Source organism: Anopheles arabiensis, chromosome X, assembly GCF_016920715.1.
Source record: "Anopheles arabiensis isolate DONGOLA chromosome X, AaraD3, whole genome shotgun sequence".
Classification (NCBI taxonomy): Eukaryota; Metazoa; Arthropoda; class Insecta; order Diptera; family Culicidae; genus Anopheles; species Anopheles arabiensis.
This window is the reverse complement of record NC_053519.1, coordinates 11,920,394-11,942,210: the sequence shown is the minus strand read 5'-3', so window position 1 is coordinate 11,942,210 and position 21,817 is coordinate 11,920,394. Positions and strand designations below refer to the sequence as shown.

The 21,817-nt window shown below is 44.8% G+C and overlaps 1 protein-coding gene across 1 annotated transcript; it reads right to left on the bottom strand.

Moving 5' to 3' along the window:
* Nucleotides 1-19,166: 19,166 nt before the first annotated feature.
* Nucleotides 19,167-21,319, bottom strand: LOC120906546 (larval cuticle protein 1-like). Its single transcript, XM_040318305.1, has 3 exons — nt 21,086-21,319; nt 20,540-20,796; nt 19,167-20,451 (listed from the first exon to the last, which is right to left on the bottom strand). The coding sequence occupies exons 1-3, from the start codon at nt 21,095-21,097 to the stop codon at nt 20,037-20,039; spliced, it is 684 nt and encodes a 227-aa protein (XP_040174239.1). The 5' UTR covers nt 21,098-21,319; the 3' UTR covers nt 19,167-20,036.
* Nucleotides 21,320-21,817: the final 498 nt, after the last annotated feature.

Sequence of the window (21,817 nt, the reverse complement as noted above, 5' to 3'; positions counted from 1 at the left end):
GAAGTAGCTGTGCGGGGGCACCGGTATCCGGTGGCCGGGGATTTGTTCCGGGACCTACTTTTGCTTTTAATCACTTCTTCAAACATCTCCGTCACGCGTGCCCGTGAATCAGTGCGACCAGAGCGGTTGCTTTGTTGTTTGCCGTGCGGGAAAAGTTTTGATTTTTCGACACCAGCGTGCGCGCGCTCACGCTGGGAAAGGCGAATCCACCAGGATAGTAAGATTTTCCACTCTAGGACACGTGTGTATGTGTGCGCACGCAGGACCGTATGCAGTTGCGGGTGCGCTAGCACCGAATTAGGATATCGGCGCGTCATCTTCTTCAAAAGTGCGTTACAGGAGGGTTTCCGGTTGACGCGAAACCCGCGAAAAAGAAGGGTGCTTGGTCGGTTATCTTTCACCGGTACTCCGCACAGCACCCTTCGCGGCCATTAACTGGTGTTATTAATTGAACCTAATTGGTGTCTGGGACAGCGTGATGTCACCAAGGACGGGACAACGCAGGGCGACTAGGATTAGTTTGCTGTCGGCCATGATGAAGGGGATAATGAGAGAGATGTGATTTTTTGTTTTGCATTTTAAGTGTAGACATGAAATATTAATTCGTGCGTTGTTGATGATCAAAAAACAACTATACAGTAAAGTACATTCCAAGTTATAGCAGATTCGGAAAACATGATAACGAAGATCAGTATGACGAATGCTATCTGCGCTTTCATCCGTGAAGCAAATACTATAATGAACAATGCAGCAAGACTATAGGATATTAGACACATGACAATGAAAAGAAGTCTCCACTTATTTCAAAACACACTTTAATGAATAAATGCATCCATACGAAGCCTAGAGTTTTTAGCCTTTCAATGTACTTGCATTGACAGTCAAAGCTTCAGCTTTTGTCAAGAGGTCCTGAAATGTATCACGCTTCAAAAAATTATTGAAGTAAATGTTTAAATGCTCTCAAACTTCCCCAGTATATGATTAAAGTAGGGTCTTCCAAAATGAACATGTTGATTGTTTTACGTATAGTTTCTACTAATCAGTCGGAAAATGATTCGATTTAGCACCAGAGTCAAACGTCTGACGGTAGACAGCGAGTAATATGAGCAATGCACGGACGAAGATAAAAAATGCGATGGCGGACACTGACTTGCAATACGTGGATCAATACAGTCGCTGAATAATAAACCCAACAGACTTTTTAATATTTAACGTAAACAAGTACAGTGAATGCCCTTAATTAGCCCCCTTTTAACGAGTTCTTCGCATAACGAGCAAATCAAAATACTCAAAAAATATCCCTCATAACGAATAACATCTACAAGATTCCAACATGTTGAAGAATTAAAGTGCTAAAATGTTCTAAGATTGCTGTTATTATTTCGGTACGAAGATGAAAACCGAGTAAAGTGCATGTATTGTTAGTTTGAAAAAATCAAATGCAGCAGAATCTCCTTCCGAACAAGTTCTATGCTAGCACGGTACACTACAGTTCAATGAAAGTATGTTTATGCTCCTTCGTATTTCGAAAAAAGAAAAACATCATCTCACCTCATCTACATTCATGAACCAGTTTCTTCAGTCGACTTCAATGTTAATCGAACAACCTTCGAGGCAAACTCAAAGCACAAAAAAGCTGTGAATATCTGGAAACGGCAAAAAAACACCCTCCTGCTGACAGGTATTACACTGGTATTATGAGTGCAATAAAAAAACGCATACACACCAAAACCAAACAAGCCTAACACACGTCCGCTTGGCCATAAACTGCCAACCCTCCGCCCCTCAGTCAGCAAGGCTTAATCGCCAGCGCTCGGACGCCGTAGCCACGTCGTAAAAGACCCCCGCACCACAACGGCCCGACTCCCAGAGACAAGCGAAAGGAAAGGAAGCAAAACAAAAGCAAACCCAAAGAGCATTCCGTACCTCCGAGATGGATGTGGCTGCAGACCGGAGGTAATTTTTAAGCTGTTATAAAATCATAATTTTTTTCCCCCATTTTGCTACGATGGCTCCGAGGGTGGAGAAGCTGGTGAAAATGTTGTCAGTTAACCGGGAATGTTTATTGCCAATTCAGTTTTATGACGGCGATTATGTGTGCCGGGCAATCATGCGTCTTGCGAGCCCTCTGCTGCCGTATCTGTGGCAGTATGCTCCGGATTTGAATAGTGGAACAAACAAATGCACACGAAGAAAACTGTCATCATCGACACTTCAGCCAGAGTAATTTGGCTTTTGAGTTGAGGTGCCGAGAGAAAAAAAACCGCCTGCAATGCAGGTTACACATCAAACCGGTGAAAAATCCGTGTACGAACATTATTGGTACCAATTTGCTTGGAAGGACCGGGCAATCTGATCGTGTCTATTCATGATGCTGCATCCTGTGTGAGAAAGAAAAGCCGACCTACCATAACGTTTCCCCGTTTTTTTTTCCACACCATAAGAACAATCTTTTATTGCGGATTACTGTCTACCGGTTTGTTGCTACCTTTTTGTTCCCCTCTCCCTTGTTGCTTCTTGCCGGTTTATTCTCGGCTTCTCAATTGACCGAGCGGGCCAGGCACACCGGGAAAGGGATGGCCATCCTGCCATCACAAAAGTCTGTTTGCCGTTAGCCAGTGTCGCCGTTATACATGCATTCGATGGTTGTACCGTTACCGGGGTTTTGCGGCCGGTGACTTCCCACATCTCGCAGGTAGCGGGGCAGGGGGTGGGCTTGCGGTGGACAAAACGGATATCAGTGTTTGTGTTGTTGGCCGGTTTGCGACGGTATCGCCCCTGCTGGTGCCAGTGATTTATGATTTGTTATGATCGATTTTATGAAGTGCTAAACGACTCGCACGCTTTGACGAGGAGTTTTTGGGTATGTGTGTGTGTGTGTGCGTGTCGAGCAAGCATACTTTACGGCTAGAGCGCATCAGGATAATGATGACGATGATGATGATGTGGATGGGTGTGACCAGGTAAACGGAACACACAGCTGTTGGACGGTTGGTTAGAGAGGACTTTGGTTTTTTAGCTTTCACTTTTTGCTGTGATACTCTTAGCGGTTACGGAAGATTGATACATCTAGGTCGATTTCAAGTTTACATGTATGCAATTGTACTACACACTAAAGGTCTGTACTTTCTCTATCTCTATATATTTCGTTGGTCGTCGTGCCATGGCCCGTTCAACGTCGTTTACCATTCTTGAAGGTACCCCCGAATTCCAACTGGTTTTGCTTCATCTGATCTTGGCTCGCTGTGCTCTTTTGCAACTAGTGGTTGTGGAACAACTTCATAGTATGCCTCATCCATCGTATCTTGTCGACCTACACTTCTTCTTATATTAGGCGTAACGTCCCCTTTGCGAACATGCCGACCTGTACACAGACTTTCGAGACTTATTCAGTGCAACGCAGCCGGATAGTCACTGCTTGCTAGGGAGGGATAATCCATTCTTGGCTTGAACCCACGACGGGCATGTTGTCAAGTCGTGCGGGTTGACCTCTGTACCACGGGACTAGCTTTCACTACCGTACCGTATATATGGTACCCACTACTGTTTGGCAAGCTCGTGGTTCATGTTTCTCCTGGATATATACATCCTTCACTTGACGTAACATACCGAATTAATACAATGACATTCATCACATTGATAGGAAAAGTTTTGTGGTACTAGATAAGAACTGATCGCAGCCACTACGACTGATTTAATTGCCACTTTCAATTTAACACTTTTGATAAGGCATTCGCGTTCTAAGAGATATTAAATTTTCGACTAAGTTAAGAAATTTGGTACATCTCTGGTACATATTCTAGCCGGTGGCGGATTAACACGAGTGAAAGCACTAAGCGGTCATACGAATATCGGCTTTTCTGAAGTATCGAGCGAAATATTGTATCGGAAATTCTACACCTAAGAAGGATTGAGATTAAAATTGAATTGTAAGCAAGGAGTGGCTTCCCTTTTTCGGGGCCCCTCAAAGACTTACCCAGCCGATTAGTTTGCGTTAGTGCTGCCTGTTTCTAGCGCTGTTACCTTCTCTAGTTTGAATAATTAAATATTTTTTTCTATTGCATTGAAGAGCTATGTTGTGGATTTTTGTTACCGACAACTCAACCACTCTAGGCAGTAACCGGATAACCATTTGTCGTTTTGGTGAGTTTGATATAATAAATCAAACAAAGTATCATTATCATACTTTATATCAAAGTATTATTGGCTTTTCGATCCAACAGCTGTCTAGTGGGCTTTAGGTATGGATTGATTCTTTCCTAAAATTTGCATTGAGGACATGACATGCATTGAAATAGTAAGGTAGATAGCTTCATTATTGTAGATCTGTCATGATTCATTGAGAGTTTTTAAGTGAGTTCCAATGCTTGTAAAATATACCCGACCCAAGCTATCTTTGTAGTTAAGTTATTATTTTACTTCTTACTATAACTCTTCATAGTACGCATGGTCTTCTTTTTCCTATGGCTCAACAACCGTTGTCGGTCAAGGCCTGCCTGAACCACTTGTAGGCTTGGCTTTCAGTGACTTTTGGATTACCTCCCATAGCAGGATTGTCAGTCCTACGTATGACGGCACGGTCTATTCGGGGCTTGAACCCATGACGGGTATGTTGTGAAGTCGCACGAGTTGATGACTGTATCACGAGACCGGCTAGTTCGCATGGTATACACATAATAAACCTTTTTTTAATATCCCAATAATCCATTAACATTTAGTACAGTGTACAGGATGTTTCCTAGTTGCGCGGTTTATGCGGTCCCAAGACATTCGCTACACTCGAATATCTACTAATATAGAATATCACTGTAAAGTTCACTTTAGACCTTGCGTGAAACTGAACGTGATTTTTTTTCTACATTTCATTTAATATTTATCTGCATATGGCTTATAGTACACAGTGGCGGATTTAGGGTGTTGGGGGCCTTAAGTGTTAAAAGGAGAGGAGGCCCCCGGTTGGTACATATAGTTGCATTTGGTTTTGAATCAAACACACTTTCATGGTTTGCTGGGGGGGGGGGTGCTCAGAATCCCTGTACTGGGCCCCTATAGTTTATGAATCCCTTCAGCCATGGAGCCTCTATCTAGCACAGAAGCTCTTGCTGAGACTACTGTACACACTGTTCTATATGCTGGAATTACCATACACGGGGCCCCTACATTGACGGGGCCCTTCGCGGCCACTCAGTCCGCGCACCGTTAAATCCGCCACTGATCGTACACAAAAAGAAAGGATTCTCAATTCCCCAACTATTTAGTCTGTAAAATATATTGGAATAATGAATTTAATACATTTCCTTGTCATTCCCCGCTGACCATTATTTTTTCACTATGAAGAAAGTGGGGAATCACAAAAGAATGCATTTTATTTATTAATTCAACATGGTTTAGAGTCTAGATAAATGAAGAATTGAATATTCTTTTTTTGGTATAGAATAAGCCATATTATGATAAAAATTTATTGAAATATAGCAAAAAAAACCCAAAAAAATTACATGTTCAGTTTCACTAGGGCTCTAACGCAGGCTTGATGAGACGTCGCGGTACGTTATGGTTTCTCTGAGGTGGACATGAGCCGAGATGTAATAAAACTTGTTCGACACATCATCGTCCTGGCGATCATAGAAACCCTGAAGGGGTTTCCCTTACTGGAAACGTTGGAGTTTAGAGGATTTACCTTGAGTATGGGAACATTTTCAAACTCTTGAATTGAAAGGTCGATTGATTGTAGGAATGGCATAGCCTGACAGTCCGAAGGGATCTGGCCAGCCTTCAGAAAGCTTCTTTCAACAAAAAATTTCACCATCTGTCAAAAAGTGATATTCAAATTTGGTAATAAAAAGACCACCCGGACTACATACACTTTGATCGTGGAATCCGTCATCAGATCTCTTGAATGCACCTTGGGATAAATGTAAACACCACCTTGTTTTGCCATTAGGTTCGAGCAGGTACTCGAATCTAATTCTAGCTTTGAGGCTAGAATAATCTAGACTGAAAATTGCAGGCTAGTTTTGTGTGTGGTTTTGTATGGAATGTTTACTTGATTTCAGCCTCCAACTGTCAAACTCCATACCAAAAACTGACTAGAATCGTGAAGGACCCCAATGTCTACAGTATTTCATGGTTAAAAGAGTTCACTTTTATGAAACAGCATTTCATCTTTCCATCACACCTTATTCAGACAAATTTCCTTGTCAAAGCCATTCACCATCCTTGCACATCCGCCAAAAAAAAAAAAAAACGGTCGCTAGAAACAGAGCTTCCGGTTGGCACGCCCGGACAGTTACAGCCGCGCACCAAACCTTTTTTACCGACCGGCGAACAGGGGGAAGCAGCTCGTCTCGTGCAGCCGGTAGCTTCCCGCTCAAGTGCCGGTATAATTTAATATTTATCATAAATATTATTTTTAATATTTAAACCCATCCCGCAAGGCACGACCGGGCCCCCTCGTCCACAGGCACTTTCCCGGCAGCGCAACAATGCAGCATCAAAATCCCGGGTAAATGATGATAATTACTCATCCTTCAAGTAGTTTTCGGGTGAACAGGATACACAAAAACCCCTTCCCGTTACCTTTGCAGTAAGCTCGAAACCCCTATTGCCAAGTGTTTTTCGCCGAAAGCTGGCCGTACGCTTACCTGGAGCCGCTGCCTCCGAGAGGCTCTATCGGTATGGTATTAGCATATCGCTGTCCAGCATCGAGCGCAGAGCACAAACTCAGCTTACAGACTTTACGCTTTTCTTTCCTCTTTGTGTGTCAGTTTGTGTCCGCTTTGCGCGCTGCCGTTTGACACCGGAGCTCAGCAGGCATTCGCCTTTGCCGCTAACCGCTAAATACCGGTGGCCGGTACTTACACACAAGCACATTGGCAGCTTGCTTGCAAAAACAAACCCGCACACCTCCCTCCCCCCCCCCCCTGCACGGTCCCTGCAGAACCAGGCTCAAACGATCGCAGTGGATTAGAGCAGGGCAATACGGTTGCCCGGTGAGTGCGAGCGAGGGCCCCTCGGCCTAGAACAATCCCGAAAGCCGTACGCCGTGCAAGTCCTCCGACGATCTTTCCCTTTCCGGATGATCCTAATGAAAAGGAAACACTGGCACACCGGATTCCCCTTGCAGCGCTGAATTGCTGCCAATGGGAAGTGGTGCAGATTCCTCACCACCTCTGAGCCCTCGCTCACAACACTGTTTCGTTTCGCTACCTTTAGCTTGGTCTGAATGTTCTCTATCAATTTCGGTGCATTGATTTGCACCGAGAGCCGGGAGGGCGCGTCCTAAATAACGACAACAAAGTCAACCAATATTTTTCGAAGCCCCTGTGGCCCCTGCCATATCCAAGCACACACACACACACACACACATGAATCCTTCGCACGTCTGCAAAAACACCACCGGCCTCTGCCACGGCGGCCTCAGTTTGCTTGCATCCCCGAACAATCGCAGCTCCCGCCTTACGGCTTTGTACACAAAAGGGCGCACCCCGCAAAACAAAAGCGACCCGCCGAGGGGCTCTTGGAAATGCTCTTTTTTCCGTCGTCCGCTGCTGCTCTGCCGGAGTAATTACCGGACAAATCTGATCTATTAGCTGCAGGATTAAGCCATTCTTTTGCAAATGGCCGCGGCGAATGCGGTCCCGAGCGGGACCCTTTTCTTTTTGGCCAAGGATTTGCATGCGTCGAATGATCGCTCGATCTTTCCTGTCTCTCTCTATCTCTCTCTCTCTTTTCCTCTCTTTCTTTATCACTCTCTTACTTTAGCTTTCGCTCGCAATGTTCTGGTGATCACGAGCGGCTGATATGGCGGCTCGAAGAGGATTTGGGCGGCATCGATAGAAAGGAGCTTTCGACTCGCTTTTCCTGTGATTTCGGTATTGTTCGTTCGAGGAAGGAATGGGTGATTTTTGCATAGCTGGCTGTGTTACGGACGTTAAAAGGCACAAATGAGCTCAGTGCATGCAGCTTGCATTGTGTGTGTGTGTGTGTGTGTAAGGGAGTTTTAAGTAGTTTACTTATCCTTGCGCAGTCACAATTGTCCGGCACAATTCGGTTCGGAACACTGCGCTAATTCTAAGGCAACAAAGACTTATTGCAGATAATTAGGATTTCTCACATGCATTAGTAAACCTGAGGAGTTTTCGTTCTTATTCTTTCTATTTTTTTTTTTGCTTTGCCTATACACGAAAGTGTTGCTGGTAATGGTTATAGGGTTATTTAAACTTGAAGTTGTTGTTGTTGTTTTATTTTTTACGAGGCTTTTTAGCATTTGCCTCTCGTAATTTACAATTCAGAAACTACTAATACTATTTGAGATTTAAAAAAATAAAAGTTAAAGAAGAAAAAAACAAGAGTTCTTATGGTAATGGTGAAAGGTGAAAATGTTTGTTAATTCTAATGCTTTTTTCATTTAAATTATGTTTTTATAAATATTTCAATCTTTATCTTTATCTTTATATTTATTCCTACACTTGTTTGTACGAATTTGTTTGGATTAGTGTCCTTTAAGAAATTCAAAAGTTTTTCAATGTCATTGTAATTGTTGGAAAGTACAATGTCCAACTGCTCTCCAAGTCTGTGTCTTTTCTTCTCTGCGGAATATCCAAAACAATTCATTAAAATGTGTTCCACCGTTGTATCACATCCACAAAATGGGCAGTGTCCAATTCTCAACCTTGTTAACACTCTTTGATCGCTGTGATCTAGTGGATCGTTCCAAAGTGCCGTTGTTTGTTTTATTTTTTTAAGTTTGGTAAGGGGTGTATTGTTCCAAATGTTTTGCCAGCTTTGATTTATAAATACTTTCCACCACAAGGATGCATCACTTCTAGAGATAGTTCCATCTACATGATCTTTGATCATCCTACCTTCATTCGCAAGACGGTCAGCTACTTCGTTTCCTGCGATTCCTTTATGTCCTGGTATCCAACAGAATTCGATTGACCTGTCTTTTGATAGTGATACGATAGTTAGTATGGGGGGTTTCGGGGATTCGTATGGATCCTTTCTCTAATGCTTTCAGAACACTAGCGCTATCTGTGAAAATAACGTTAGGTTTGTCATTTACGATCGCTTCTTCAGTTGCTATCATAAAAGCAATAGCCTCTGGTGAGAATATTGATGTATTCTCCGGAAGCTTAATACTACAGCGAGAATTTGGCGATGATATGCCACAGCCAGCAGAACTATTTTAGACCGAGCCATCAGTATAAATTTTATTATATATTTTATATTTGTTGGCGATTAGCATTTGATAGTTTTGTACTATTTGTTGTTCGTGTTTGCTTAGTTTTTGCAATGTCTAGTCGATTGTGGGGATTTTTTCGTACCAAGGTCTAATCGAACAGCTTGTGAGTTTAGCTATGTTGGGCATGCTGTGGACTGCAAAATGATCGAGAGGTAATTGTCCACTCTCACAAAGTACTGCGGTGTTTGGGCTAGTGATAAAAGCTCCTGTAATTTTTTTCAGAGCAGAGTGGTACATTGGGGCTAGCTTGCAGCCAAAGTTGGCATCGCTCATGGTAATGAATTCAATAATTATGGAACAAACCAACTGTTAAAAATAGTGAGAAGTGTGCGTCTTGCCGATCTCTTATTTCCACAACCTAACATATGAAGAATACTTAATCTGCTTTTGATCATTTTTTTTAACTTAGAGAAAGTGTTGTCGAAATTTTAACCTTGAGTCAATGATAACTCCTCAAATTTTGACTGCTCTGGCGTTTGGAATTATATCTGATTTAATTTTTATAGGTTTAAGTGTCCTTTATTGTGAGTTATTGCATATTTTGATGAGTTGAGTGGAATAAGTTCAAAACAAGCTAATACAAAACATTAAAAAAAAACCATAATTTTAGAGTTATTAAAAAATACGTTTGAAAAGGTGTATTTTGAACAATTTAAACATTCTTCTGCAAACTAAACTTTCAAAACTATACAAAAAAGTTGATAAATAATGTGCATTAAACAGCATTTAGATACGGTATACGGTAAGATCCGAGTGTTCTTCTGCAAATGAAAGTAAAGTCGTTGAACAAACATCTATGTTAGTTTTAAAAAAATCAAACAGCTTGAGCGAGCCGTCTCAAAAACATCAAATAAGAACACATCGTAAGGATAATCATAACGATACACATCATGTAAGGATCATAAAGATACATAGAAGGATACATAAGGATCATAAGGATAGCTTCATTCCCAAGCAAGAACAGATCGATCTTATATTACCGTTTTAGTCCAGCGTCGTCCATTTCCAAACATAATCGACTACATACATTTAGGCGCTATCGACTAGCAAACTGCACAAATTCAAATCGTCTTGCAATCCATTAAATCTTTATGCAGAAATGAAAATGGTGATAAAAGATTCGTTCTGAAAAAAAACAATGTTTGTTGCGTAATGAAATTTCACAAATCCCGAAAGAATAATTGTCCTCATTCCTTACCCTCCCACTGAGCGGTACGAGAATCTCATTTCGTCTTTCGCTGGCAGTGGCACAAAGACGCACCGGGACACAAATCGACAAATATTTATATAACTTGTGCACGGTTAATTTCCTTCCCCAGCCCTCCGGAAGCTCTGGGCGACATACTTACCATTCCTCACACGGGTTGCCGCCGTGTAATAAAGCTAGCCAAAGATGCGACCATATTGCGTAATAAACGGCACTTACGGTGCGGCACGGGAAGCAGATCACACCGTTGACATTCATTTCGGTCGTTATTTTTCCCTGCTCGCGCCCTTCCGCTGCATCGTCGCGGCCTCGCACGTCCTCGCTCAGGCAGTCAACCGGAGAAATTTGTTAATAAACCATTATGAGCATTGCATTCTCGACACTGCGGCCCTGAAGTACTTGGCGGCTGGCGGAACGGTTATGCGTTCACTCGCGATTAGATTTATTAATATTCACGACGGCAATGGTAATGCCCGGGTCCTTCTCCCACCCTTGGTGCCAGAATTTCCACTTAAGTGTAAAACCACAACGAACGGTTGGTCTCGAGCGGAGCGTTCGCTTCAAAATCGAAAAGTAATTAAGCTAGCATTGCACGGTAAACGATGCGTCCTTTTTTTTGACTATGATTATTCATTTTCATGCAGCAAATGAACATGTTTGTGGGAAATTATGAAAAGTACCTTTTTTCTGCATGCAAAATATAATACAAAAGCCTACCAATGCACGAAGGGACTTCAGTATGGCATACAAAATGATACCAAAAATAATAAAACAAACGGCTACAAAGGTAAATTACTGTAGCAAAATTGAAAGTGGATTACACAGATTTATTGTCGGCCCACTAGACCGTAACTTACAATCACCCACTTGTCGATTGTCATCAGCGTAACACAAAAGCGGGCTACTCTACTTTACCGACTACTCGAAAAACTGTTGCAAATCTGGCCCTTCTGTTTTGCATACGTTGGTGGCGTTTTTCGTTTCTCTTTCTTCTGTAAGCTCTACCACGGTTCCCTCTTTCTCCGCTTACACTTTATTGTTCATAAATTAATTCACAAGCACTAATGCCTCCCGCTTTCCCAACCGTTTCGCAAACTGCGCTGCTAAAACAATAGTGCACCGATTGGTGTGCGTTATTGTGTTTGCTTTGTTATCGAAGCGACGCACTGCCCTTATCCATTTCGCAACTCTTTCACCAAAACCGCATTCAAAACGCAACCTTATGCTGCCCTTCGTGGCTGTGCAGTTTTGTGTTTTTTTTTTTGTTGCTCCTAGCACACACAGCTCTCACCACTGTGTGGCTAATTTTTGCCGTGCTGCCCTCATTATGGTGCCTGCTGCCAGTAGCATATTGGACTGGCCCGACCGTGCAAGCAAAACGGGCCCACCGGCTCACCATTCCGCGGCAGCAAAAGATGAAGCACACAATAAAAACCAACTGCACCCGCGGGAAAAAGGAAACCCTATGCCCATCGAGTCGTGTGACGATTGTGTGTGCGTGCCTGACCCCTTCGGTTGATTGGATTTTTGCGCCAACCAGGGCCAAAAAGTCCTTCAACAATCCGCCGAGGACTTGCTGACGCTCAACGCTTTCCCTCTTTTCGTTTTGTTGTTACGCTCGTTGGCGTTTTGCCCGCGTTTTACCGTCAATCTGCTGCGCGCCGCAAATAATTGCTCAAGGGCCCACTAGAAAATGTATAAAAATGTTGATACATCTCAAGAGGACGCTCTTGGAGCTTGGGCTCACGTGGTTGGGTCTCGAATAGAAAAAAAAAACAACACAACCGCACTATCGGCCAGCAGGTGGCACGATTTGGAGATTTTCGGTGGTTTTTGTAGTAGCGGTGATTTGTCGCCATCTAAGGAGCATCTTGGGAGGGGCTGTATGCAGTGGTATTTCTCACGCTACACCAATGTTCCACCTGGTGCTCGGGTAGGGCGTTGTCGGGTGCTGGCAAGATTCTTGAGACATTCTCCGGCTATCCGGGGAGCGGATGGGAAATCCTTTTAGCGGCTTCACTGCACTATGTGACTCTTGGCCGAGCTGAAGATGTGCAGAGTAACTCTTAAGCCGTCTGAGTTTCCCATCAAGGTGACGACCTGGTCAGTTCTTGAGATGATGAAAGTTTCCTGAGGAACCGAGAATTCGTTTGAGCATCCAGGAGCTCCAGGGTATTGAGATCAAAAAAATAAAAATCACTCAACATTTAACCCCTGTAACTGCGATTTGTTCAATTTATACTCTGATTTAAAGGACCTTTATTTGTGTGAACTATGTCATCCAGTGGCACTAATCTCAGGAATAGTTTGCTATTGGGAAACGTTTGCCTTGATATAAATATGTAGTTGGAAATGGATTCTTCTGAATAGTACAACTAAAATAATGGATCCTAAATGTCCAAGATGCACCAGATTCTTGAAAATATGTCGCGCAGGATTTTGGAATTCAAGGAATCTATGAAGATAGCTCTTCTAAAGAAATCAAAACTAGTTTAAGAGCCTTCACTCGATCTTGTAACATACTGCCACTTGGAATCTGAAATGTGTTGTTATATTGCTGTAAAGTTGACAAATGTTGTTTGGAGATAAAGCATAGATATCGTAGTGCAGGATGTAGTTAAAAAGCCTCCAAATGTGTTGTCATATATTGATAATGGTTTTTACAGTGTTTGTCACCTTATCTCATATATTAGCCTAAAACGACATTAAAACAAAACAACTTTATTTCTTCGTAAGTGCAGGAAAAGTTACACGTGTTATCCTGCGTTTTACTCCATGTCGTAATTTAGCACCTCGTCCGTCATATCAAACTCGCAGTTTACGCTGTTTGGCTACGACACGTTTCAAAAGAGACGTGATATAGCACATCATGTATCTGTAAGTTACTGACAGGTGAGATTGACACGTCCGAACTACTAGCAAAAATTAACACAAATGTACCCTTTAGAACTTTTCACAACCATCGACTTCTGAAAACGCAACTGGCTAAACCAGCTTACAGTGAAAATGATCCCATAGTTGCAATGGATCTGAAATTTAACACGCAGCACGGCATCACGCGACTCATTTTAACCATGCTGACTGTACAGCGCGTTATCTATTGTAATTTTTCGGTTGCTTTTGTGCTATTTATTGCTAGACTTAAGGTATAGGGTGTTACGTTATAAAGCCAATTATTTCCAAACAACAATATAACAATTTTTAAAGATTCGACGGAAAACCCTCGAGATAGAATGAAAAACTCTGTAATGATCTGCGAAAGGCCTATAACATACTAGCAAATTGGTGATTGTATGAGATCGAGACAATAATGTGATATTAATTCATTTCATTATTTGCATATAAATGATGTTTATTTTTAAAGTAAGGCAGTATACTCTCAGTGTTATTCTTCTTTTGGCTCAACAACCGTTGTTGGTCAAGGCCTGCCTGTACCACTTATGGGGTTGGTTTTCAGTGACTTTTGGATTACCTCCCCCATAGCAGGATAGTCAGTCTCACGTTTGGTGGCACGGTCTAGTTGGGGCTTGAACCCATGACGGGCATGTTGTGAAGTCGTACGAGTTGACGACTGTACCATAAGACCGGCTCAGTGTTATACATTAAGGATTTGTTAGATTATTTTACATATCGAATAAAACGGCCGTATCCACCTGACGTACTTTCAACTGCTGCCAATTCAGGTTATGGAATATATCAATAAATGCATTAAATTGGGTGACCAATACCAGGTGATATCTCCGGGAAGAAGAGCTCACCATCTAATTAGGTTTTTTTTTCAACTAATCGAAGCATTCGATTTGACTCTTTAGATTTAACTATGAAATCAATAGCACTATCAAATTCTGCGCATAAAAAATAAAATGAATAATACACTACTACTACATCAACAGTTCCATCCACCCTCCTCTATTCTCTCCTAATAAATAATTGTGATCCTAACATTACACACCCTTTCCATCCTGAATGAACACGTTTAATGTCATGATCAAGTCTGCCGGATTGACCTGGCCGAAAACACCCAAACGCCAATCGCTCAGTTCATCGCTTTATAGCACGCAAACGGAATGGTTCTGGAAACAAACCGAATGGGTCGCTCATATTTCTGCGTCGTGCGTCCAAACCATGCAAAACCACGAACAAACGGGGATTACACGCTTTCCCTTTATCCCCGTTGGCCTGACAGAAACAATCCCAGCTATCGCCGTCCGATATTTAACACTTTTATTTGTCGCACTTAATCCTTTTCCAGCACAGTGCCCAAGGAGGAAAGAATAGTTAGTCGGGTGGCAATAAAGCAAAAAAAACCGGCCACCAAAGCAATCAAATTCTGGCGATGCGTTGACAGTAATTCTATCCGGCACAACAACAAAAAATGCAACGACTCTTCCTGTTTGCCGCAATTAGAGGCAAGGGGAAGCAGCCGGCGCTTGGCGCAATTACCGTTTACCGAGCCAGAATCTCGACCGAATTAATCCTCACATTTTGGCAATCCGAACCGAGCGGTGACATGCCCGCTCGTCTCGCCCCGAACCGTTTCCCTCGTTGCAATGCCACGTATGTCGCCGAGCCGTTACGTTTTTCAAGTGCTCAGCATTTCGGAGCGCTCCTCTGGCCCCTAACCGATCGATCTAAAGCTTCCCAAGCCCGCTGGTGACAAATTCAGTTAGAAAGGAAAGCAAAGCAAAGAGAAAAAGAGACAGAGAGGTCGAACAAGAGCAATAGAATAGCTGAAGCGTAACATTCCACAATCGATGAAGTAATAAAGGAAGCACCGTGGAGTATTAAGAACTCATCACGTCATACTTTGTCAGTTTTTATTGTTTGCTGTTTCCCGTTTCTTCCCCTTTCCGTTCCGTACCCTTGTCAGGGCGCATTCCACGGAGTCGACGGGGCCCGGGGCTGCCGTGCACACAGCGACGACCGCACCACGCATGATGGGATGATGGAAAGCGCTCATCGCAACGGCCAGCTCTGCTTTGACAGTTATCTCTGCGCTCTCCTTTTAAGGTCTCATCCTTCCGGCGTTGTGCGCTTTCCCCTTCTGCTCGCGCTCTACAAGGCCCGCGCACTATGGGAAAATGGGTAACGGCAAGCCACTTCGCACATGACGAGGGCAGCGACGCGTTACAAATGTGGAACCCCTCACTCCGAGGTGCCAAGGGGGCAGTTCAGGAAACCATCCCTGCACCTACCGGCAACTGCTATTTTCTGAACGAAAAAAAAAAGTTTGCTGGACAGGGAGGATGAGTCATGAATGTACTTCCTGCTGATTTTTGTGTTTTGTTGCCCGCGAGTACACTCTCCGGTTCCTGGCTAATTGCACCGATGCAACCGGATGTGTGCCCACCCCTGCCCGTCGAAAGTGAAAGATCCTGTGCATGGGGTGGGAGATGGTCGCGGAATATGAACGCGAGTGAAAGACCCCCGGGGGCCGAGACGCAACACACAACGCAAGCCTCGGCCGCGTAGCCTTGAACCTCACCGCGCCTACTAAGGTCTGATCGGACAGGTACGCATCGAACAGGTCGAGCTGTGTCGCTGTGCGTGTGCATGTGGTTTGGCGTAGGCGATGCGAAGCAACCGCTCTTGTGCGGCAGTACGATCCATTCCACTATCGAACATGTGGCGGTTAACGGAATTAGCACCAACGCAAGTCCTCATACGCATTCTAAGCCCTTCCAGGAAAATGATAGATCCAGGAAGCTAGTAACAAACATAATCTAGATATCCGTTGTGCTTAGTAAAAATGCTGATAATCTTGCAGAATTCAATCGTTAGGATCGTTGTACACCATCGGAATTGCGGATTTGATGACTATTTTTCAAAGCATTCCAATTTTTTTAAATGAATTTGATGGTTCAAACTCATAACCCCACACACAAAAAAATATTTTATTAACACCTTGAGTGCCAGACCAATTTTTTTCAAATATTTTCCTGGGTGCCAAGCACTTTTTATTTACATTTTTTATTGCTATCATATATGAAGTGCTACTGAAGCGTTACTGAATATCCAGGGAAGAGTTACTGATTACAAACAATCGAAAAAATGATGAAAATAATTATTTTTAATAAAATTTTGGTTCATTTCCTGTTGCATTTTCACTGTTTTGCTTTGTTTTGATCATTTAATCGCAAAAACAAGAGTTTTATTTTATGTATAGATTTTTTTTTTTTTATTCAGGAGTAACGGTCCAAAAAGGCCGTATTGCTTAATTTATGTATAGATTTGTTGTCAATCGATTTTTTGAAAAGCGATCATGTAAACAACGTATGTTGACACTTTTAACTAATATCTTCTGTTTATCTTCTTCTTCTTTTGGCTCAACAACCGTTGACGGTCAAGGCCTGCCATTGTACCATTTGTGGGGTTGACTTTCAGTGTCTTTTGTATTTGTACTAATATAATAATAATTTAATATAATAATAATAATAATGAATACTAATGTATTTTTTATGAAGTTTAGGTAACTCTTTGTGTCTGGTCTGAATTTGGTCTGGTTTAAACAAAATTCATAAAAAATAAACTATATAAATTAGTATCAATACTATATCTATTTTTTAGTGTACTCCTGAGACCAGCGATAGTGTCTTAACCTTAAATTAAATTAAAAAAAATACACATAAAAAAAACTCATCGTTCATAAGCGTCAATCATTTCAAACTGCATGTTTTTAAACTGCCAAACAAATGTTGCTTGGTATTTTAAGTAGTTATCTACGTTCTCATCAATCAGCAAGTTTGTACGTAATCGCGACACGCTTAAAAACTAGGTTCGAAAATATCAAATAACTGTTTTGGACCATCATAAACAATTCTTCCTCCTACACACACCGTCATTAAACCTTCATCTCCACGTGCCTTACCATCGTATCGCCGCACGTACAGCGATTGCTCAAACAAAAATTCCACCTCGCGCACCCAACCGACTGACCGAACGATTTAATGTACGCGTTCTGTTCCGTGCTGCACCTTTCAAATCGGTTCACCATTTAGCTCGTCACCGAAACCGCCGCCTTTCGGTCAATTAATACTGGCGCGGAAAAGCGAGAGTAAAACACGGGCCGGGGCCACCCGCTCCACTTACCGAGCGGCGTCAGTGTTCCAGCCCAATTGCCGATCGAATGCACCACTAAGTACATGCGGTGGGCTGAGGCAGGTGGGTGGGCTGAAAGGCTAGTATCCGCATTGCAAAGTGCGCGCCGTTGTTCACCGTTGCAGAAAAACGGCACGAGCCGCACAAGCACAAAATATAGCGCCCGATCAAGGCTGCCAGTGAGATACTCTTGCTGTGTGAGAGGTTATGCGAAACGGCCTGATCTGTTTTACTGTATCTAATAATTAATTAACGTAATTATATGCTACATTTGGAACGCAGCAGCAGGACACATACCACACGACATTGTTTGTTTGTATGTAGTTTTTGTCGTTGTTGTTGTTGTTATTGTGTTTTTAAAGTTACCATCCCCACTATATTCAGCTTACGAACTGTGGCACAGTCTATTCAATGCGGCAATAATTTCCGCTCAAGACCGAAACCAAATCAAACGGCCGAGTGGAAGCATTGGGGAGGCTGGTGGAGACCTGGCCACAAAGAGAACAGAACAAATCGATACGTGCAATTCGCGCAATCCCCATGGAAGTAACGAAATACACGGCGGTGCTTGTAAAATAATAAATAAAACAGGTTTCCTCGCTTGCGGGCGCACACAAGTCACCTGGGTAATGTTTGCCGTGGCCGCCACCAGCACAAAGCCGCGAACGTCAAAAGGCGGTTAGTAAGATCGTGTAAGTAGAGTGGAGAGGGCGAGAGGGAGAGGAGAAGGAGCATTGCTACAGGGCTCGTTTAATTCGCCACGATTCGAACACCTTCGAAACCGTCCCGGTCAAGACAAGTTTCGGCAGCCGGTATGCCAGTTTTGCTGGTTTTGCTTCCGCCTCTCACCATTTTTTGTTGTTGTTTTGCGCTTTGCCGATGGAGGGAATTGGTGGGTTAAAAGCTAGTACCGTGACGCTGCCTTATAAAGTACGCGATCGAGCGTTTTATTGCGCCGGCGAAGGCCTTGATCTCGTACCGCGCGCCAATTCCGCATCGCCGTTTGTGCCCCACATCATTTAGAATGCCATCGACTTGGGCCACTCCTTTGACGGCCGCCAATTCTAGCCACAAAGAGAATTGCCCGGAATGAAACTGAAAGTGTAGCCCCCGTCTCGCCACACGGTTAGGGTTTGTCGCAGTGAGCCCCCGGAAAGCCATTAGCAGTAGCCTGCATATATTTGCAGGGATGATTGACCAGCCTGAAATGCAAATCAGATACCTTGGGGCTGTATACAGGCCTGATGATGCTTAACGTTGGCTTCATTATCTGTACGCATTTGAAGTCTGAATAATGAGAGCAAACTCGTTCTAAACAAGGAAACGCCAATCCAGGTCATTGTTGTACTGCTACTCCACTTCATAAAGCATTTTGAATGGTTTTGGAACACTACCACTGCTCGATGATATATTGGTTCTATCCATTGCTCTTCTTCCTTGGTCCGTAGTACTCCATTTTTCCGCTCCTTTGGTTATGAAACAAATGAAGTATGAAATGATGACGGGAGTCGATACCAGGTTCGGCTGTTCAGCAAGTGGCGCGCCTTTCGATGCAACCACCAAGCAGCTCCAGTATCGTGACGATTAACAATCAGTAAAAACTTCATCAGGCTTTGGTTTTGTTTTTTGTTTTTGGGATAGTGTGAATTCTTTTCTATTTCGTGAAAATTACAGTTTTGTTCAGTTTTATGACTTTTTTTCTCCATTTTTTTCTTCTTCTTCTGCTTCTGTCTATCTACCTAGCTCCCTGCCATCCTGTAACTGCAGCCCTCGCACAAAACCCTCCCTCGCTCTTCAACGCGTATAGGTATTGCGTGGCTCTCGTCTTTCTCCTCCCGCTAGTTTGGCGCGTAGACTTGACACACGCTGTACCAAAAGGGCAAAAGCTAAACTCGGGTTCTCGTTCGCTTTCCCCGCTACCGCGGCCAGGCCGTGAAGGTGCGAAGAAAGGCGAGAAGAATCCAGGAAAGGATATTGGGAAGTGGGAGGTGAAAGGAGATGGGATGGGAGGAGGGGAGTAGTTGGGCAAGGGTGGTAGTAAGGACATTCTACGATTTACAAACGCTTACATATCACAACAGGCAAAGTAACGCTTACTTCGGCTAACGGCTAACATAACACTCTCTCCTACACATACACACACACGCGCGCGCACTCACACATACTCACTTAGTGGACGGAAAGAGTAGAAGAGTGAAAAGGGTAGTGGAGAGAATTTTGGGACAGGCGCAAAGGCCATCAGAAATCCTGGTGGCAGATATTGTGCTTCTTCTGGAGTTAGTTTGGGAGAGCGGAGTGGTTGGTTGGGAAGAAAAATTAAAGAGGGGCAGCAGGGCTGGAGGTTGAGGAACTTCTCACTCTTCAGATGCAGCTCCCCCCTCTCTCTCTCTCTCTTTCGCAGTAGGTGTGTGTGTGTGCGAGTGCGTGTGTTTGATGGTGGTGACGCTTGGGAGCGTTCGGGGTCTCGGGGCCTTGAGGGTTAGCACCCTAAACCTTGTTGAAGGTGTAGCTGTAGCCGTCCGGGGTTCGGTTCAGCTGCAGCTTGCCTGGCGGCTGGAAGCGGTGCGGTGCGGGCGTAGTAGTCCAGGCCGGGGCCGTCTGGGGCTGCGGGGCGTAGTTGTGCTGGTTGTACTGGGGCACGGGCGCGACCGGAGCCACCGGGGCGGCATGGTAGTTGTGGACCGGGGCCGGGGCAGGGGCCGGGGCCGGGGCCGAGTACTGGTTCTGGCTGAAGTTGGGGTCGTTCCAGCGCGGGTCGTACTGGCCGTCGTCGTCGTAGCTGCGGCCACCGTTGTACTGCGGCTGCGGCTGGTACTGCGGCTGCGGCTGATACTGGGGCTGCGGGGCCGGCTGTGGCGGTGCTGGCGGCGCTACCGGCAGATGGTCACCGGACGCCTGGAAGCTGTGTTGCAAAGGGGTGGCGAAACGGTACAGGTAAAGCAGCGTGCCCGGGATGTTCCATTTAGACCCACTTCGACCACCACACTTACCCATTCTTGCCCGCCACGTAGGAGATGGTGCGTCGCTGGCCGGTCGGGTCAACGTAGCTGTACGAGCCGCGGCGGTTACCTTGCTCGTCCGTCTCCTCCTTGAAGTCCGTACCGTCCTCCTGCGTGTAGGCGGCACCGAACTTGCCGTCTCCGGACTGGTACCGCTGCTCGCTCAGGATGGCGGCCGTCTTCGGGTCGCGGTGGTAGCCACCGTTGTACTGGGCCGTCGCGGCGACCAGCAGCGTTGATAGGAGCACCTGCAACCGGGGGAACGGGAACAACGACAAGAGAGTTACAACTTGCTGATCGTGTGGCTCCGCATGGTGCGCCCGAGCCAGCAGCTACGGAGTGGCACACGGAGCCGCGGAAGAATCCATCCAGCCACAGGCACAGGCACGGCCGTCGCCCATCACCACTTGACGCGGCGGGCCGCAATTCGGTAACTTGATTGATTGAAGCGACTGTTTTGACTGACTGTGGCGAAAAGGATGATCGTGCCGGGAGCCTGTGGCTGCGATGGACGCACTCCACTTGAACGAAACTCACAAATCTGAACATTTTCGGGTTGTTGTTGGGTTCACTGAAAAGCACAGCTTTTGTGGTAAACTGCTTCGGGCGGAGCCTTTACACACTCACAAAACACGCACTTCGGTTTCTCGAGGGAAAGATTGTGGGAATTTTAGGGCGGGCAGGATAACACGGCCAGATCCTTTCCAGCACGTAGTGGGCGGAAGCGATCAGAGCCGATTGGATGCGAAGAAAGAACTGACTATGCCGGGCCGGGCCCGGTAGCTTTTATACGGATGCCCCCCCACCCGCTCGGGTGAGCCGGAGCGCCGCGAGTTGCGTGCAAAAAAAAAAGAAAAAGAAAGAAACCTTGGGAAACGTCATCGAAAAGTGCGCCTTGTGGTGCCGAAGTGTGAGCGTCGAGCGAAAGAACAGGGGAGGGAGCACAGTAGTAAGAGAGAGAAAGAGCGAGAGAGAGAGAGGAATTTAAGAGAGGGGGAGAGGAGAGTGCCGTGGAGGTGGCAAACCGCCCCACGACAATGGAAGCCCCCAAGTGTGGACCTCAAGTTGGGCCGCACGGCTCGGGCACCACATCGTTGCGCATGAATACCGGTCGCATGCAGGCACGAAGGGGCAAGATGGAACAGGCGGGTGTCTTATTCGAAGGGTAGATCTGAGCCCCTGCTTCCCTTTTTTGTTTGCGCCCCCCACCCTCCCGCCCTCCCTTTTCTCATCCGGATCGCCAAGGTACAGCAGAAGGCACAAGGAATC

Bases quoted from the DNA above. Each gene is read 5' to 3' on its own strand.
- LOC120906546 (XM_040318305.1), bottom strand. The intron at 20,452-20,539 runs GTAAGTGTGGTG...TTTGCAACACAG, and splicing joins TACGTGGCGGGCAAGAATGG to CTTCCAGGCGTCCGGTGACC.